General features: G+C 55.7%; 5 protein-coding genes across 5 annotated transcripts; 4 read left to right on the top strand and 1 right to left on the bottom strand.

Moving 5' to 3' along the window:
- Nucleotides 1-1,238: 1,238 nt before the first annotated feature.
- On the top strand, nt 1,239-2,958 carry B0I36DRAFT_371383 (RNA recognition domain-containing protein; the record flags this gene model as incomplete). Its single annotated transcript, XM_046160009.1, has 5 exons — nt 1,239-1,607; nt 1,700-1,795; nt 1,853-2,500; nt 2,567-2,696; nt 2,765-2,958. 5 exons carry the CDS (start codon nt 1,239-1,241, stop codon nt 2,956-2,958), a joined length of 1,437 nt encoding a protein of 478 aa, XP_046019049.1.
- A 2,180-nt stretch (nt 2,959-5,138) lies between these two features.
- Nucleotides 5,139-8,462, top strand: B0I36DRAFT_17878 (kinase-like domain-containing protein). Its single transcript, XM_046148754.1, has 5 exons — nt 5,139-6,237; nt 6,301-6,500; nt 6,563-6,722; nt 6,780-7,518; nt 7,587-8,462. The coding sequence occupies exons 1-5, from the start codon at nt 5,506-5,508 to the stop codon at nt 8,390-8,392; spliced, it is 2,637 nt and encodes an 878-aa protein (XP_046019048.1). The 5' UTR covers nt 5,139-5,505; the 3' UTR covers nt 8,393-8,462.
- Nucleotides 8,463-9,006: 544 nt separating this feature from the next.
- On the bottom strand, nt 9,007-10,706 carry B0I36DRAFT_17867 (uncharacterized protein). The gene is made up of 4 exons (XM_046148753.1): nt 10,368-10,706; nt 10,171-10,304; nt 9,603-10,076; nt 9,007-9,511 (listed from the first exon to the last, which is right to left on the bottom strand). Exons 1-4 carry the CDS (start codon nt 10,579-10,581, stop codon nt 9,197-9,199), a joined length of 1,137 nt encoding a protein of 378 aa, XP_046019047.1. The 5' UTR covers nt 10,582-10,706; the 3' UTR covers nt 9,007-9,196.
- Nucleotides 10,707-10,943: 237 nt separating this feature from the next.
- On the top strand, nt 10,944-12,804 carry B0I36DRAFT_281654 (translation protein SH3-like domain-containing protein). Its single transcript, XM_046151493.1, has 3 exons — nt 10,944-11,079; nt 11,161-11,197; nt 11,461-12,804. The coding sequence occupies exons 1-3, from the start codon at nt 11,068-11,070 to the stop codon at nt 12,504-12,506; spliced, it is 1,095 nt and encodes a 364-aa protein (XP_046019046.1). The 5' UTR covers nt 10,944-11,067; the 3' UTR covers nt 12,507-12,804.
- Nucleotides 12,805-12,902: 98 nt separating this feature from the next.
- Nucleotides 12,903-14,427, top strand: B0I36DRAFT_17820 (pfkB family carbohydrate kinase). The gene is made up of 3 exons (XM_046148752.1): nt 12,903-13,108; nt 13,180-14,137; nt 14,224-14,427. The coding sequence occupies exons 1-3, from the start codon at nt 13,057-13,059 to the stop codon at nt 14,261-14,263; spliced, it is 1,050 nt and encodes a 349-aa protein (XP_046019045.1). The 5' UTR covers nt 12,903-13,056; the 3' UTR covers nt 14,264-14,427.
- The last annotated feature ends 846 nt before the right edge of the window (nt 14,428-15,273 follow it).

Genomic DNA, 15,273 nt, shown 5'->3' with positions numbered 1-15,273 from the left:
CCGATTGGATGCAGAATTGGTGGCCTGGGCAGGAAGGACGTGATGGCCACAGCAGGCCGGGGTCGCTGGACGGATGTCGTTGAACGAAGGCATTCCAGGTGGAGCCCACATGCGGCGCACGTCAAGCAAGAGCACTGCCAGTGGACCTGCAAACTGCGAGCTGGGGATGAGCCTTGGACGCGACCCACTCCAGCACCGCATGGACGACCACCCTGCCAGCACCTGCGAGCTTCGAGGAGTGGCGGCTTGCTCTTTTCGAGCTGGAGCTGATCTTTCGTGGGCAGCAACATAACTACTCTGCCCTGGATCGTGGCCAGTGTGGAGGGACTCCTCCGGCCAAGGCGCGCAGGTGCGCCGGCGCAGTGGGATTGCCAATGGGCGAGTTGCGCCCACATGGACAGTCATGTTTGTCACACCTCGGCGTGATGGGCATTGGCCCCTGATAGGCCAGCCCGTGGTTGATTGCGTTCAAAAGGAGCCCGCAGACAATGGCGCGGCTACGCCTGACCCCGCAGGCTCAGCGTTGCTGTTCTGTCCTCAGCTCACCTTGGGTCGACATTGTGTTATAATAACTGCCTCTAATCCCCCAAGATCCTCACACTCCCTGCTGCACATCCTCTTGTTGTTCTGATACGGGCTGTCCGGGGTACTTGTCCACTGTGCGACCTGCTCCCTTTTTTTCCTTGTCTCATCTCCTTGCTCTTTGCCATTGCCGGCCCGTGCTTCCCTTCCTGTTTCTTATCACATCCCAAACAGCATCCCCCTCCTGGCGCCGTCCAACATTGCCAGTCCTGCTGTTCCGACGCACGACACCCAGAGCTTCCTGGCCTCAAATCGCAACCTGGTCAGCTCGGACGCTTCCAAGTGCAGCCTGCATCCGTTCCAGTACGTACAGCCTGCTCCCCAAGCCGCAAACCCTCTCTGGCCCGAGTCCTGTCGCATGCCCTGCGCAATTCAGTTTGACGTACCCCGCTGCGACTGCTGCAGCTTCCTGCCTGCAAATGCGACAGATTCCACTGCGCGCTGCCGTTTGAGCGCAAATGCGACGCTAGCTGTGCTGACCGCACCTTCGTCAGAATAGTAGGACCCTGAGACATCCGTGAACCGTTCAGGCACCCCGCGCTGAGCTTCCCCTAATCCGCCTGTCCCCACCTCGAGCTCCAAGTTGCACCGCAACGAGCTCCAGTCCTCCTTCTCACCAGCCCGATTTCCACGACTGCTTGCTGCGAATCAAAACCATGTCCGACAACGGCCCCGGCTCGACTGGCGCGCAGATGAATCCGGCTCAGACCGGCTCTGGTGCTCCGGGCTTCGAGAGCGGCCAGAATGGCCAGGGAAACCCAGGCCACATGCCACCCCCGCCTCTACATATCCCGCCCAACACCAACCCTATCCCGACTGCTATCACCTCGCCGCTGTCTGCCGTCGATCCAGGAGTTCTCTCGCCTACGAGTGCAGCTGCATTCGCCCGTCGTGCCGCGCCCGAGCCTAACAAGCGAGCGCTTTATGTCGGCGGCTTGGACCCGCGCGTCACCGAGGACGTCTTGCGTCAGATATTCGAGACCACGGGTCATGTGCAGAACGTCAAGATCATTCCCGACAAGAACGTACGTGCTTTGGAGTGGCCTGCCGCGGGACCTCCGTGGGACTTTCATTATGGTCGACGATGGAACAAGTACTGACGCAGTAGCTATTTCAGGCCAAAGGATACAACTATGGCTTCGTGGAATACGATGACCCTGGTGCCGCCGAGCGTGCCATGGCTACCCTGAATGGGCGCCGCGTCCACCAATCTGTAGGTCGCAACACCTGGCTCACCCGCTGCTAGGCGGCTGACAGCCTTGATGAACAGGAAATTCGCGTCAACTGGGCGTACCAGTCCAACACGACCAACAAGGAGGACACCTCCGGGCACTTCCACATCTTCGTCGGCGACTTGTCCAACGAGGTCAACGACGACATACTCCTCCAAGCATTTTCGGCGTTTGGCACCATTTCGGAAGCCCGTGTCATGTGGGACATGAAGACTGGGCGAACGCGTGGTTATGGTTTCGTAGCCTTCCGGGACCGAAGCGACGCCGAGAAGGCACTGAGCTCCATGGACGGCGAGTGGCTAGGTTCTCGTGCCATACGCTGCAACTGGGCCAACCAGAAAGGCCAGCCTTCCATTGCTCAACAACAGGCCATGTCTGCTATGGGCATGACGCCGACCACGCCTTACGGCCACCATCATTTCCCAACGCACGGCGTCCAAAGCTATGACATGATTGTCAGCCAGACTCCGGCATGGCAGACCACTTGCTACGTTGGGAATCTCACGCCGTACACGACTGCTCAAGATCTGGTCCCACTGTTCCAGAACTTCGGTTACGTGATCGAATCTCGTTTCCAGGCCGATCGTGGTTTTGCCTTTATCAAGATGGACAGCCACGAGAACGCCGCCATGGCGATTTGTCAGTTGAATGGCTACCAGGTCAACGGTCGACCTCTAAAGTGCAGTGTAAGTCCAATCTGTCCTGCGCGTACGGCGACTCTGTATACTGATATTGCTGCATCACTTGGACAGTGGGGCAAGGACAAGACACCCAACGCTGCAGGAGGGTTTGATCCCAACCAGCAGGCTTTCAGCCCCCAGAGTGCTCAACCCACTTCGGCGTACCCCGGTACGCCTACCACCTTCGTCCCCCAGTATGGCGGTAAGCGGTTTCGGTCTCTGCTTACTGAGGCGGAATACAAGATCACTAACAATGTGTCGTGTGCGCAGGTCAATACGGAGGTCAGCAGCAAGGCTTTGGAGGCCCGCCAGCCCAGTCACCAGCTGGCTACGGGGCCCAGGCCATGGGATATGGTGGTCCACCCAGTGCTGGTGGGTATGGTCGTGGCCAGCCGCCCAACCAACAATGGAGCCCTGCCCCAAACCAGAACTTCAACAACGGATATAGTGGGTACCAGGGCTAGGCGTCTGGCCATTGGCATCAACATGACAAGGTCGCGCGGACTACACAGGTTATCATGTCACGACGTCTACGATACAATTCAGATTTGACACCAGCATCGCCCTCAGACTCACAACTCATCACCCATACTGGACATCCTTCTTGGAGATGTGGTCGGCGCTTACACGACGGGAGATGATTGCATGCCCAATCAAGCCGCGCCCGTCTTTTCTCATCTGGGACGTTTTCTTTCGCATTCTGAGTTTGGATTCTGACACATCAGCCTATCTCATTTCCGGGGTCTTGGCTGCGTGCCCCCCTCTGATATCATGTCCTTGCCAAAAAGTTCAGAAACTCTCCATTATTTTCTCATTCTGTCTCGTTCCTTCTTGATACCTCTCGGAGCGTCTGCTTTCTGATCACTGTTCTCCTCCTTCGTATATGTCACGTATTATGAACTTGACACCCTTGTCGACCGTTAAAGCCGGCCATTCCTCCCAGAATCTGAGTATCAGCACTTCGTCTCGTTTGTTTTGTCCCATGGTCGGCATATGATCCGCCATATCGCGCTTGGGACGCTTATCCCCAGTGTCTCAGTGCAGCAGGGTTTGTCCTTACCGGTGTCGTACAACTCATAAGCGTTTTTGATTTCAATTTCGGTCTGCATTGATCCGTCGCTTGGCTGTGCATTTCGATTTCGGCTGGTGGCAAAGTCAGTAGGAGTGCTGAGATGCCAAAGCATTGCGCCCCAGCGCATCAGCCTGGCACTACCAAAATGGCGTATTTGGGCAATTCAGCGAAGCGTAACGGCTCGGGAATATCATGCATGCCGTGCATTGCACCGGCGTTGAGATGACGCTGCTACTTTCTTCCATATACTATTAGAAAGCGGGCAGGCCATAGTCTGCTAGTTTCGATCTACGCGTGGTTAGAGGTGCGGAAGCATGCATAAATGCTGCCGTGCCATTGTGACCGAGTCGCGCCGGCCCTGCTGAGCTGACTTGTGCCAGCACGATGCATGCCTGGTTCTGATGATGCTCGCTGCCCAACCAGAGCAGGTGATGGAGAAGTGCAACCGCGACAACGATCTATCGCCCGCTTTGGATGGCGCAGATACAGCTGGCGCTTTCAGAGAATTGGCACATCCCACATCCATCGCTGGCCTTTGGCATGGTGACCACTCGCAGCTCGGCATTCCAAGATTCATGGGCTTCAAGGTTCCACTGCCCCTGGCGTCATAGGAGTTGGGTTGCGACAGAGCAATGCCCAACCGGCCGGCAGGACAGGCTAGTCTAATGTCGTCTGAATCGCCCATGACACGGACCATCTGACTGGAGTTCGCCCAGTCGGGCGAAGCAACCCTGGGGAATGGCCGCTGGGTCAGGACGATTGGGCGCAAAGTCAATGTCTCAATACAAAAGACCGTCAGTTGGCTTGGCAGGAAACACAGCTGGAGGGTGTTTCTGGGGGCTGCCTCGACAGCCGCTGTCCCAGGTGCATGAAGCGCTGCAAGCGTCCACCCTGATTGCATTCGTTGCATCCTCAAGTGTGCTGGAGCCCGTCTCAAGGTCTACCCCCTGCTCGTGGGCAGCAGGCCTGACGGGGCAGATAAGTCCATGCACGGGCGCTTCCAGCTCCCGCTGCCATTGATGGTCCGTGGTGTATGTCAGCAACATGGATGCATCCAACACGACACATGTTGGCAGTCCGCACCCTGCGTGATGATCGCGACACTCACAGTCACCCGTCGTCATCCTTGAGAACTTTTCTTCGAGTCGCCAGGAACAGGTCCTGGGTAAGCTTGATTGAGGCTACACGCTGCGGCCCTAACTAAGCCCCCTCCCCTCCCCTACTCGGTCGTCTCCTCCACACTAGCTCTGACGGGATTATCCTCCTTCCACCCTCAGCTGCTGCCGCCGCCTCTCCTCCTCCACCCGCAGCGTACTTGCTGCCCCTCTTCCCGCCTTTGGCCCAGCCAAGTTAAGCCTGGTCGCGTCCACCCTGTGTACCCAGCCAGCCCAACTGCCTCATCTTCCCACTGGCACTCAAGCTGTGGCTCCTTCTTGTCATCATCAGCTCTCAACCATGAATTCGTAGCCTATTCGCGCCCTCAACCACCTCGCCATTCCGGCCACCTGTGCCCTGCTCCGCGCCGCCTCACCTCGCGTCCAGAGGCCTGCCTCCAGGTCGCGCCAAATCCTTGGAAGCTCTCCCGCCCTTCCCCACGGTCCCGTCGCAGCCTTCCGACGACTTCTGGTTCGACTCACTGCCACTCTCGCGCTTCAAAACAGCTGCCGCTCAACACCATTCACAAGTCTGGGGCACCCTCTCGGCGAGGCCGTACTCCTCGTGCGAGTCACCAGCTGCACACCTTTGTTCGAGGACAGCAACGGTAGCAAAAGGCCGCCCCCGCAGCCTGCGCCCCGTCCCGCCAGCCACGACAGGCCTGGCTCTTGACACCCTACAGCACAGCTACTAACACCCGTTGCGTGTCAACTCCACCATCGTTCCTGTTCCGCTACTGGTGCCTGTCTTCTCCCACATAATCTGTCAGTCACAATAGTCCGTCATGGATCAGTGGCAGAGCTATCAAGATCCTGCAGGCGGGTCCAGGCGGTACAACGCCAGCAACCAAGGCACTCCTGGGCGCGACTACAGCCAACAGGCCTCTTCTGGTTACAAGTACGACCAGTACCAAACTGTTGGCAATCCTCTCTCTTCACCAAACAGTACCACAGCATCACAGCCCCGCGACGGCAACGGTGACGTTCCAATGCACGACGCGCACGACCCTTACGGCGCCACAAAGTACCCTATCCGACCACACCATCAATCTCACTCATCGAGCAGCCGCGCTTCGACACTCCATTCACCGCAGGAGCCTTCTGCTGCTGCACAAAGATATTCGCCCATGGAGGTTCTATCACCCAACTCGCCGTACGGCCAGAAGGGTGTTGCGAGCCAGGCCCAATACTCAACACCACTCAGCCAACGGCAATCCCCCACACGTGCAGAATATCCGGCGCAGAGCCCTTACTATGGCAGTCGCCAGGCTCCCCAACTCCCCCCTTTGTCTCCTTATTCTGGTAATCAAGATAGCTTCTCCTCCATCATGAATTCGGGAGGACTCGACGGCAGCTTTATGAAGGACCTTAATTCCAGTCGGCATGTGATGCAGCCGCCTCCGGAGAAGCGCCCGGTGCCTCAATTCAAAAAAGTCGGCGCTATCTCCGAGTTGAGGCCGCGGGTCAACTCACAACCTCCCTTTCGCCGCGCCAACCCAGAGGGAGGGTTCATAAGTGTACGCCCAAATTCTGGGCGCTGTTGAGTACGAAGATGTTGAAGCTAACAATCTTGGCCATAGCCGTTGCAAGCGCTGACGTGCCATCTACCTTCGACGTATCGCATCTGCAACCCCAACTTCAAATACGAATCGTCCCGCAACCCCCGACGGGTTTTGACGAAGCCAAGCAAGGGTACCAAGAATGATGGTTACGACAATGAAGATAGCGACTATATACTCTACGTGAACGATATTCTTGGCTCGGAGGAAGCCGGTCACAAGTACGTCATATTCACGAATCCGCCTACCCACCAATTGGGCAATCATATTCTTACAAAGACAGAAATCGTTATCTTATCCTCGATGTCCTTGGTCAGGGCACTTTCGGCCAAGTTGTCAAATGTCAGAACCTCAAAACCCAAGAGGTCGTGGCTGTCAAAGTCATCAAGAATCGTACCGCGTATTTCAATCAAAGCATGATGGAGGTCTCTGTTCTCGACCTGGTGAGTGCGCCTCAATTCCAACAGAATTGTCGTCGTTGAACTGACATCAGGCCATAGTTGAACACAAAACTGGACAAGAACGATGACCATCATTTGCTGAGGCTCAAGGACACATTCATCCACCGCCAGCACCTTTGCTTGGTCTTCGAGCTGCTCAGCGTCAACCTTTACGAACTCATCAAACAGAACCAGTTCCGCGGTCTTAGCACGACCCTTGTCCGCGTCTTTGCACAGCAATTGCTCAATGGCCTTGCGCTCCTCAACAAAGCACGTCTCATACATTGCGATCTCAAGCCCGAAAACATCCTCCTGAAAAATCTGGAAAGCCCCATTATCAAAATCATTGATTTTGGATCCGCCTGTGACGAACGTCAGACTGTCTACACATATATCCAGTCACGCTTTTACCGCTCCCCAGAAGTCCTGCTCGGATTGCCATACTCGTCAGCGATTGACATGTGGTCCTTGGGCTGTATCGTGGTTGAGCTGTTCTTGGGCCTTCCCCTCTTTCCCGGCTCCTCCGAATACAACCAGGTGTCAAGAATCAATGAGATGCTTGGCAATCCTCCAAACTGGATGATTGAGGTTGGCAAGCAGTCTGGCGATTTCTTCGAGAAAAGGCAAGACGAATTTGGCCGCAAAACGTATCACTTGAAGAGCATGGAGCAGTATTCAAGAGAGCGTGGTACCAAGGAACAACCAAGCAAGAAGTATTTCCAGGCCAGTACTCTCCCGGAGATCATCAAGTCTTACCCCATGCCACGGAAGAACATGAAACAAAGCGAGATTGAACGAGGTAAGCTTTCCATTCCACTTGCGGCCCGCAGCACAAGTATCTTAACCAGGACTCTTTTATCCTTTCAGAAATGAACAATCGAGTGGCATTCATCGATTTTGTTCGGGGCTTGCTCACCATTAGTCCATTGGAAAGGTGGTCTCCACAACAAGCCAAGCTGCACCCCTTCATCACACAGCAGAAATATACTGGGCCTTTCGTCCCTCCCATGAATCTGAAGTCCAGTTCACTGAACCGCACTCCGGCGCCCGGCACACAGCAGCAACAGCAAGCTGCCGAGCTTAGCAAGCAAAGGGCGCAGGCAGCCCAGGCTCAAGCCCAGGCTGCCGTGCAGCAAAGCGCCTATGCTATGCAGCCGAATCAGTATCCGGCCTCGCCCCATGCGCAGAACCCCGTGTATTCCAACAACGGCATGTACTCACCAAGCGCAAGTCATTCGGGAGCCCCTCCAGCATACGGAGCTCAACAGCCTTCGTATGGGCAGATGGGCATGAATCCACCACCTGCTCAGATGCCGGCTGCCAATTACTCGGGAGCTCCTCAACCAAACCTCTATCAGCAGGCTACTGTACGAGCTGGACGACAGCGCGCCTCCACCATGGATCAGCAGCAAAGCGGTATCCCGGCAGCCATACAGAGAGTTGCTAGTCATCTGGACCCGAGCCAGCCTATACGACTCCAGCCAAGCCCAGCATACTATCCTCCCCCGTCAGAAAGTGGGCTCGGATTGGGAGATCAAGGTGCTAGTAGAGTTGCTGGTAGGAGGGATAGTAGGGCACAACGAGGCGGCGCAAGGGGCAACAGAGATTTCATCCGGAACCTTGAAGAACGAACTTTGGAGGAGGGGTACAATGGGCAAAACCCATGGCATTGAGGACAGCATGGTTACCTTGGCACTTGAACGCACCGGTGTCTTCATAGGTTGGCAGACCACACATTGGTCGGAACAGCCATGGCAGTTCGCGACGCCCACAAGAAGCCCCTCCATTGAAACACTCTACTATGCGCATTGCGCTATAGCCTGCGTCGCTCGGCGGACGAAAGAAGATTTCCTGGTGACGTGGGGACGTGGAGCAAGGCGCTCCCCGAACGGAAACTGCTGGGCTTTGACCAGAGATCACTGCCTGAAAAGAAGCAGGCAAGATGATAGATCAGATGTAAAGCTGGAGCGGCCGGGAGACTGTAGAAGCGGAACTTGTCACCTCTGTGTATCCGTAGCTTTCTTACGTATCCTGGTTTGAGGGCACGTGGGATGGCAATCTGGAGATTTCTCAAGTGCTTTGAAAAGGGGTGGAACATTCACATAAAGTGGTTGCTGTTCGAAACTAGCATTTGCATAGGCTGGAGGTCCGGTATGTATGAATGAACATAGCTCGCTCACCAAGAAGGACGACAACAAAGCACCACGTGAACACACGAGGCCGAATCTGTACGTCGGACAAAGGTTGTAAAGCTCGCGCATTGTGCGTTGCCAGAGGACTGTTTGACATGATGGGTATCCCTCATAATGCAGTAGTAACGACAATCTCGAAACGTCTGTTGTAGAATCTACTAGTTATGGAGCAGCCGAGGCCCAGGATCCACCAGACAGAATCCCGCCCGGGTCTATGTGTAAAGAAAATGCCCACCAAATAACTAGTCCCATCCTGTGGTTTTGGCGTATTCTGGCATCTCAAGGTCACCTCCCTGCGCCGCCTCGCGGCTTGAAACCCCTACCTCTTCTCGAGCCCGCTATGTCGCTGTTCCTACTGTTGTCCCGTACGATAGAGTCGCTGTACAGTCCTTTGTTCGTACCAGCGGACCCGCTCGTGCCCTGCTTTGTCGGCCTCGAGTTGTATGCTTCGCTTGTGTCCATCGAATCATCGAAGCCCATAGAGCCATCGATAATGCTGCCATTCATGCGTGACGAGCGAGGCCCAGCAGGTACGGCGCCAGGGGCTGGGTGGTACGAGGCACCTGGTTTTGAGTATACATGCAACGTCCTACCATCGGCCTGCACATAACAGTGTTAGTCGGGGAAATCGCTGACTCTGAAGATCATTGGCACGTGATGCAGATGCATGCGCAAGGGAGCAAGTACTGACAGTCTGGTTGTTGAAGGTTTGAATCACACGTTCCGCGCCTTCTTTGCTCTCGAAAACAATCTCGGCAATAACGATGGGATGTGTTTTGATCAAGCGGCATGTCGTGATGAGACCCCCCACGGGGGTCATGGCACTCTCGATGTCGGCAGCCGTCGTTCCTGGGGCGAAGTTCTGGGCCATGATTGCAAACGGCCCAGCGAGGCCCCGAATGGTTATGCCCTGGCCTTGCTGGAGACCGGGTGGTGGGTAAGCATGTGCTTGTGTACGGCTGTAGGCATCAGCAAGCTTGGAAGCACGGTTCTGTCGAGGTTGGGTTGTCGCTTTCGGGGCGGCCGTGCCAGGTGCATGTATCCTGGCGGCCAGTGAATTGGTCGCTGGCGCCGATTGCTTAGGTGTCTCGTGGGCCTTGTGTAGATCATGCGCCCATTCACCATTGATGTTGCCGGTAGGAGTGCGAACTGTTGACGATCCTCGCTGTTGGGGCCAAATTGGTCAGTACTCGAAGAAGCGCTGCAGATTCCCAAGCACTAGAGATGCCTGGGAGAATCGCACCGGACAGTGAACATACTTTCTTGACACCCACGCGGCTGGCGAGGGAACCAGCGCCAGGGCTGGATGTCCTAGCTGGTGTGCTGGAACGGCGAGCCGAGTCGCGATTGAAGATGCGCGCAGCGAGTGCCTCGTTCTTTTTCCGTTCTCGGCCTATGGATAATCAGGGTCTGGGTTTGGCAGCACCAAAATGCATCAAGGTCGTGGGTTACGAACCGGCGTCGATGATCTTGTCAAACTCGACAGCGTGCCTGGGCGCGGCCATCCTGGGTAGTGTCGACAAGCTGGTGACCTGAGGTGACCTGAGTGGCGGACAAAGTGATTGAAGCTGAGAAGGACTCGGTTGGGGTGGTGCGCTGTCTGGAAGTTGTGCTGTTGAGTTTGATTCCAAGGTTGTGATGGTGGTTACAAGCGACGTGGTCACGACCATTCCAAGGTTGGCTTCTAGGATCGCGGTCGGAGAGCAATTCGTCAGAGAGACGCGCCGGCGCCGGGCCAGTGCCTTATCATTCGAAGGTGGAGCCAGACAATGCTACTATGCTCCCCAAGTCAGCTTCAGAACGTTCAATTGACATTCGGACCTGCCCAGGTGCCCAAGGCCACTTGGCTGACAAAGAAGGTGGGGGCCCATCCCCAGCAGATCTGCTGACTGATCCGTGTGGCTGGTGTCACTGTGGCTGGAGTATGTGGTGGCGCTGGCTTGTCAATGAAAGCTTGGGCCACCTCTTGCAGCCCCACCACGGGACTGCAAGTTTCTGTTTTTCGCTAGGGTCCGACACACAAACCGGGCTGCGACCGAGCAAAAAATACACGGAATTTCTGGGTGTCATTGCACCTGCGCCTTGAACACTCCCATACCAGACAGTCCGCGGATACCAACCACCACACAACAACCCGTCACGACTAGGCCGACACCATGGGTCGCGTGGTATGTTCTCGACGAATTCCGATTGAAGCGATTTCGACTCCTCTGCGCGCTCCCGATGCTGATTTCAATGCCGTCTTGTAGATTCGTAACCAGAGAAAGGGTAACGGCGGTATCTTCAGTAAGTTGAACCCGATGGCCTTTCCACTACGCCTCCGCTTCGCACGCAGCCGCCACGTCTCGACCATATCGACAGGGGATCTGGAATGGGGAGGAGAGTCATGGACTCACCCGGAAGAGGATGCCTCTGGGCTGGAACATGAAGTCTTGTCGAAGAGGGGAAAAGGAAGATTGAGGATCACGATGAAGAGACTTTGCGGCAACGCTGGGAAACGTGTGCGAGCTCGTTGATGCGCAGTCTGGCTTACCATCGATATCTTCTAGCCGCCAACACCCGCCTTCGCAAGGCTCCCGCCAAGTTCCGGACCCTCGACTACGCCGAGCGCCATGGATACATCCGGGGTGTGATCAAGCAGATCGTCCACGAGCCTGGCCGTGGTGCCCCGCTGGCCAAGGTCTCCTTCCGCGACCCCTACAAGTTCAAGCAGCACACCGAGACCTTCATTGCCAACGAGGGCATGTACACCGGCCAGTTCATCTACGCCGGCAAGAACGCCGCCCTGACTGTCGGCAACGTCCTTCCTCTTGGCTCAATGCCTGAGGGTACCGTCGTCTCCAACGTCGAGGAGCGTGCTGGTGACCGCGGTGTCCTTGGCCGCACTTCCGGTAACTACATCACTGTTGTCGGCCACAACCCCGACGAGGGCAAGACCCGCATCAAGCTCCCCTCCGGCGCCAAGAAGGTCGTCCCCAGCAGTGCCCGCGGCATGATCGGCATCGTTGCTGGCGGTGGCCGTACCGACAAGCCCCTGCTCAAGGCCTCGCGCGCCAAGCACAAGTTCGCCGTCAAGCGCAACAGCTGGCCCAAGACTCGCGGTGTTGCCATGAACCCCGTCGATCACCCTCACGGTGGTGTAAGTTATGGATCTATCCTGGAGGACGCGCTGCATGCAGATGGCGAAGCTGCGGAGAATGCACTAAAGGACGGGCTTGGCACCGAACGGAACGCTGACGCATCTCAACTTAGGGTAACCACCAACACATTGGTAAAGCTTCTACCATTTCGAGATACGCTGCTCAGGGTCAAAAGGCGGGTCTCATCGCTGCCAGACGGACAGGTCTGCTGCGTGGTACCCAGAAGACGAAGGAGTAAAAAGTCGTTTGCCGTGGTCATGGTTCATCTAGGCGGGCTGGAGTTTACTTCATTTGCACTTTGCATTACTCAGGTACTGGTGGGTCGACACAAGATAGACTCAATGGGAGGTACCCGGTATGAATGCTTTCGTCGTCGGTTCAAGTGGCATGATGCATGTTATTTTCTTGGTGCAGTTCAGCTCAGAGCACAAGCACAAGGGCAAGTGTCTGATTAGCTGGCCATACCCGGAGCGTGCTGCTCGGCGCACTGGTTACATGAGCCTACAGATTCAGCGCCACGGCGGCGTTCTTGTTTTGCGAGGGACTGATGCCTGGTAGATTTCGGAACATGAGCGTTGTGTAACCTTGTCCGCCACCCGAAGGCTTCAGCTGTGCATGGATGGCATGGAAAGCAAGGGGCACACAGTACTTGTTGCCCAGAGTCCCTCTTCATTATCATGCTTTGAGTGAAATCAGAAGTTCATTCGAGACGAATGTGCTCTAGATCTAGACTTGTTTGCTGTAACACGATCCATCAGGTGTTGGCGGTGTGGGGATGGCCAGCAGCACAATGGCGCCAAAGGGTTCGTCATGGCAGAAACCCGCCCGCCCCTTCCCATTCCCCCACCACCATTGAGAATTCCGTGCGGTCCCTTGCTAGGCCCCCCACCAACGCCACTCGCTCTGTGAACTTTGGCTGGCTTGTCTTTACAATAGCATAGTGCTACCTGCTTCCATTACTCACTTTCCCCATTTTCTCACCACTTATTTCTACAATAATTGACCATGGCCTCCTCCAGCGATTTCACCCTCCTTTGTCTTGAGAACCCCCTCCTGGGTACGTGTTCTTAAGTTCCTTCTGCGTCACGGTTTGAGGGTGACATACTGACAAGTTACGCGTCTCCGCAGATATCCAGGCTGTGGGAACGCAGGAACTCCTCGACAAGTACGACCTCAAGGCCAACGACGCTATTCTTGCCGAAGACAAGCACAAGGGCCTTTATGAGGACCTCCTGAACAACTACGATGCGAAGCTGATTGCCGGCGGTGCTGCGCAGAACACTGCTCGTGGCGCCAGCTATATCCTCAAACCCAACAGCGTCGTCTACCTTGGCGGTGTCGGTGACGACAAGTACGCCGCCATCCTCAAGGATGCTGTGAAGCAGGCTGGCCTCCGTGTCGAGTACCGTGTCGATCCCAATGAGCCCACCGGTCGTTGTGGCGTCGTCATTACCGGCCACAACCGCAGCTTGTGCACTGACCTCGCTGCTGCCAACCACTATGATCTTGACCACCTCAAGTCCCCCGAGATTTGGCCTCTTGTCAAAAATGCCCAGTTCTACTATGTTGGCGGATACCACTACACGGTCTGTGTTCCCGCCATCATGACCCTTGGTCAGGAGGCTGCCGACAACAACAAGATCTTCATTGTCAACCTCAGCGCCCCATTCATTCCCCAGTTCTTCAAGGATCCCGTGGATCAGAGTGCCAAGTTCTGGGACTATGTCATCTGCAACGAGAGTGAGGCTGCAGCTTACGCTGAGAGCCATGAACTCGAGTCCAAGACTGATATCAAAGCCATTGCCAAGAGCATCGCGAACCTGCCCAAAGCCAATACCTCGCGGCCTCGTATTGTCGTCGTAACTCAGGGTACCGAGCCGACGCTTGTAGCTATTCAAGGCAGCGACGAAGTCAAGGAGTACCCTGTGCACGCCATCGCCAGCGAGGATATCAATGACACCAATGGTGCTGGCGATGCTTTCGCCGGTGGTTTCGTTGCTGGCCTGGTTGAGGGCAAATCTCTCGAGACCGCCGTTGACATGGGACAATGGCTTGCTAGGTTGAGCATCCAGGAGCTGGGACCCTCGTAAGTCACTCATTTTCACATCCAACTATGCAAGGCCTAGTCGATCCCCACTGCTCCCAGCATCATGATTGCTGACTATGTAACAGATACCCCTTCCCCAAGAAGACCTACAAGGCCACAGCGTGAAAGACCAACATTTGGTTAGCGGTGTGAGGGCAAGCTGAGTATGGCCCTTCAACGGGTTGTCGACAACATTGCGCAAGAGCTCGGCATGTTGGAATGACTGAAGTTCAAGTAGAGGGGTTTGGGCGTTTTGCAAGGAATTATATAGACAATCAACAAGGACTGAGGAAAAAGTGTTTCAACAACCCGGCCTATCGATTCAGTAATCTTGGCCATGTTCTTTTACCGCATCGAAAGCCATCAATTTACAAAATCCCGAGAATTACATCTGACCATTGTCCACTTGTGTGATCTAAATTAGCATTGACGCTGGAAGAGCGGGTTCGGTAGCTAGATGTTGCAGTTCCCTACATCCCCTGATCCTTGGTGAGATAAGCGCTGGATCTCCAAGGACCTGCTTAGCTCTAAGCTTTCTGCCGACGCAGGGATTCCGGAAAGTAAAATATTGCCTCGAGAATGAGCACGGATCTGAGCTCTATTTGCCGAAACGGCATCGGGCGTGCCGCCGAACAGGCTGCTGGGGTGCGAGAAAATCACAGATGGGTCCATTGAGCCCAAATGATCCCACTCTTGTGACACTTGAGAGCCGGGGTGACCAGTATTGGCAAGGCCGAAGGCCGAAGCAGGCCTTTGCGCTGAACCAGTGCTAAGCGGACCAATATGACGTGATTGCGGCCCAGGCGTTTGCGTGATCCCCTGACCTGGGTCAAGATACGGCCCGCGACCCTCACTGACCAGACCATAGTCTGATCTATGCGCGTTAGAGTTCGGCGAAATTGAGATAGCCTTAGATCCTGGAGCTGGTGTATATGTCTTCAGTGGCGTCATTTGCTGCAACGATGAACCCTCTGAGCCATACCGGGGCGCAGCTGGCCAGCCACCAGTCTGGCCGGAACGATCTGCAGCGATAGCCCGCCGAGGGGGTGCGGCGCCCGAAACTGTTTGTGCAAGACCTGGTGCCAACCCGGCGCTGGGGCTGCCCGGAGGTAAACCGTGTTGTGCGTACAAAGCTT

The sequence above is a fragment of the Microdochium trichocladiopsis genome, assembly GCF_020744255.1.
Source record: "Microdochium trichocladiopsis strain MPI-CAGE-CH-0230 chromosome Unknown B0I36scaffold_1, whole genome shotgun sequence".
Classification (NCBI taxonomy): Eukaryota; Fungi; Ascomycota; class Sordariomycetes; order Xylariales; family Microdochiaceae; genus Microdochium; species Microdochium trichocladiopsis.
The sequence above is the reverse complement of the archived record's forward strand: the minus strand, read 5'-3'. Positions and strand labels throughout refer to the sequence as shown.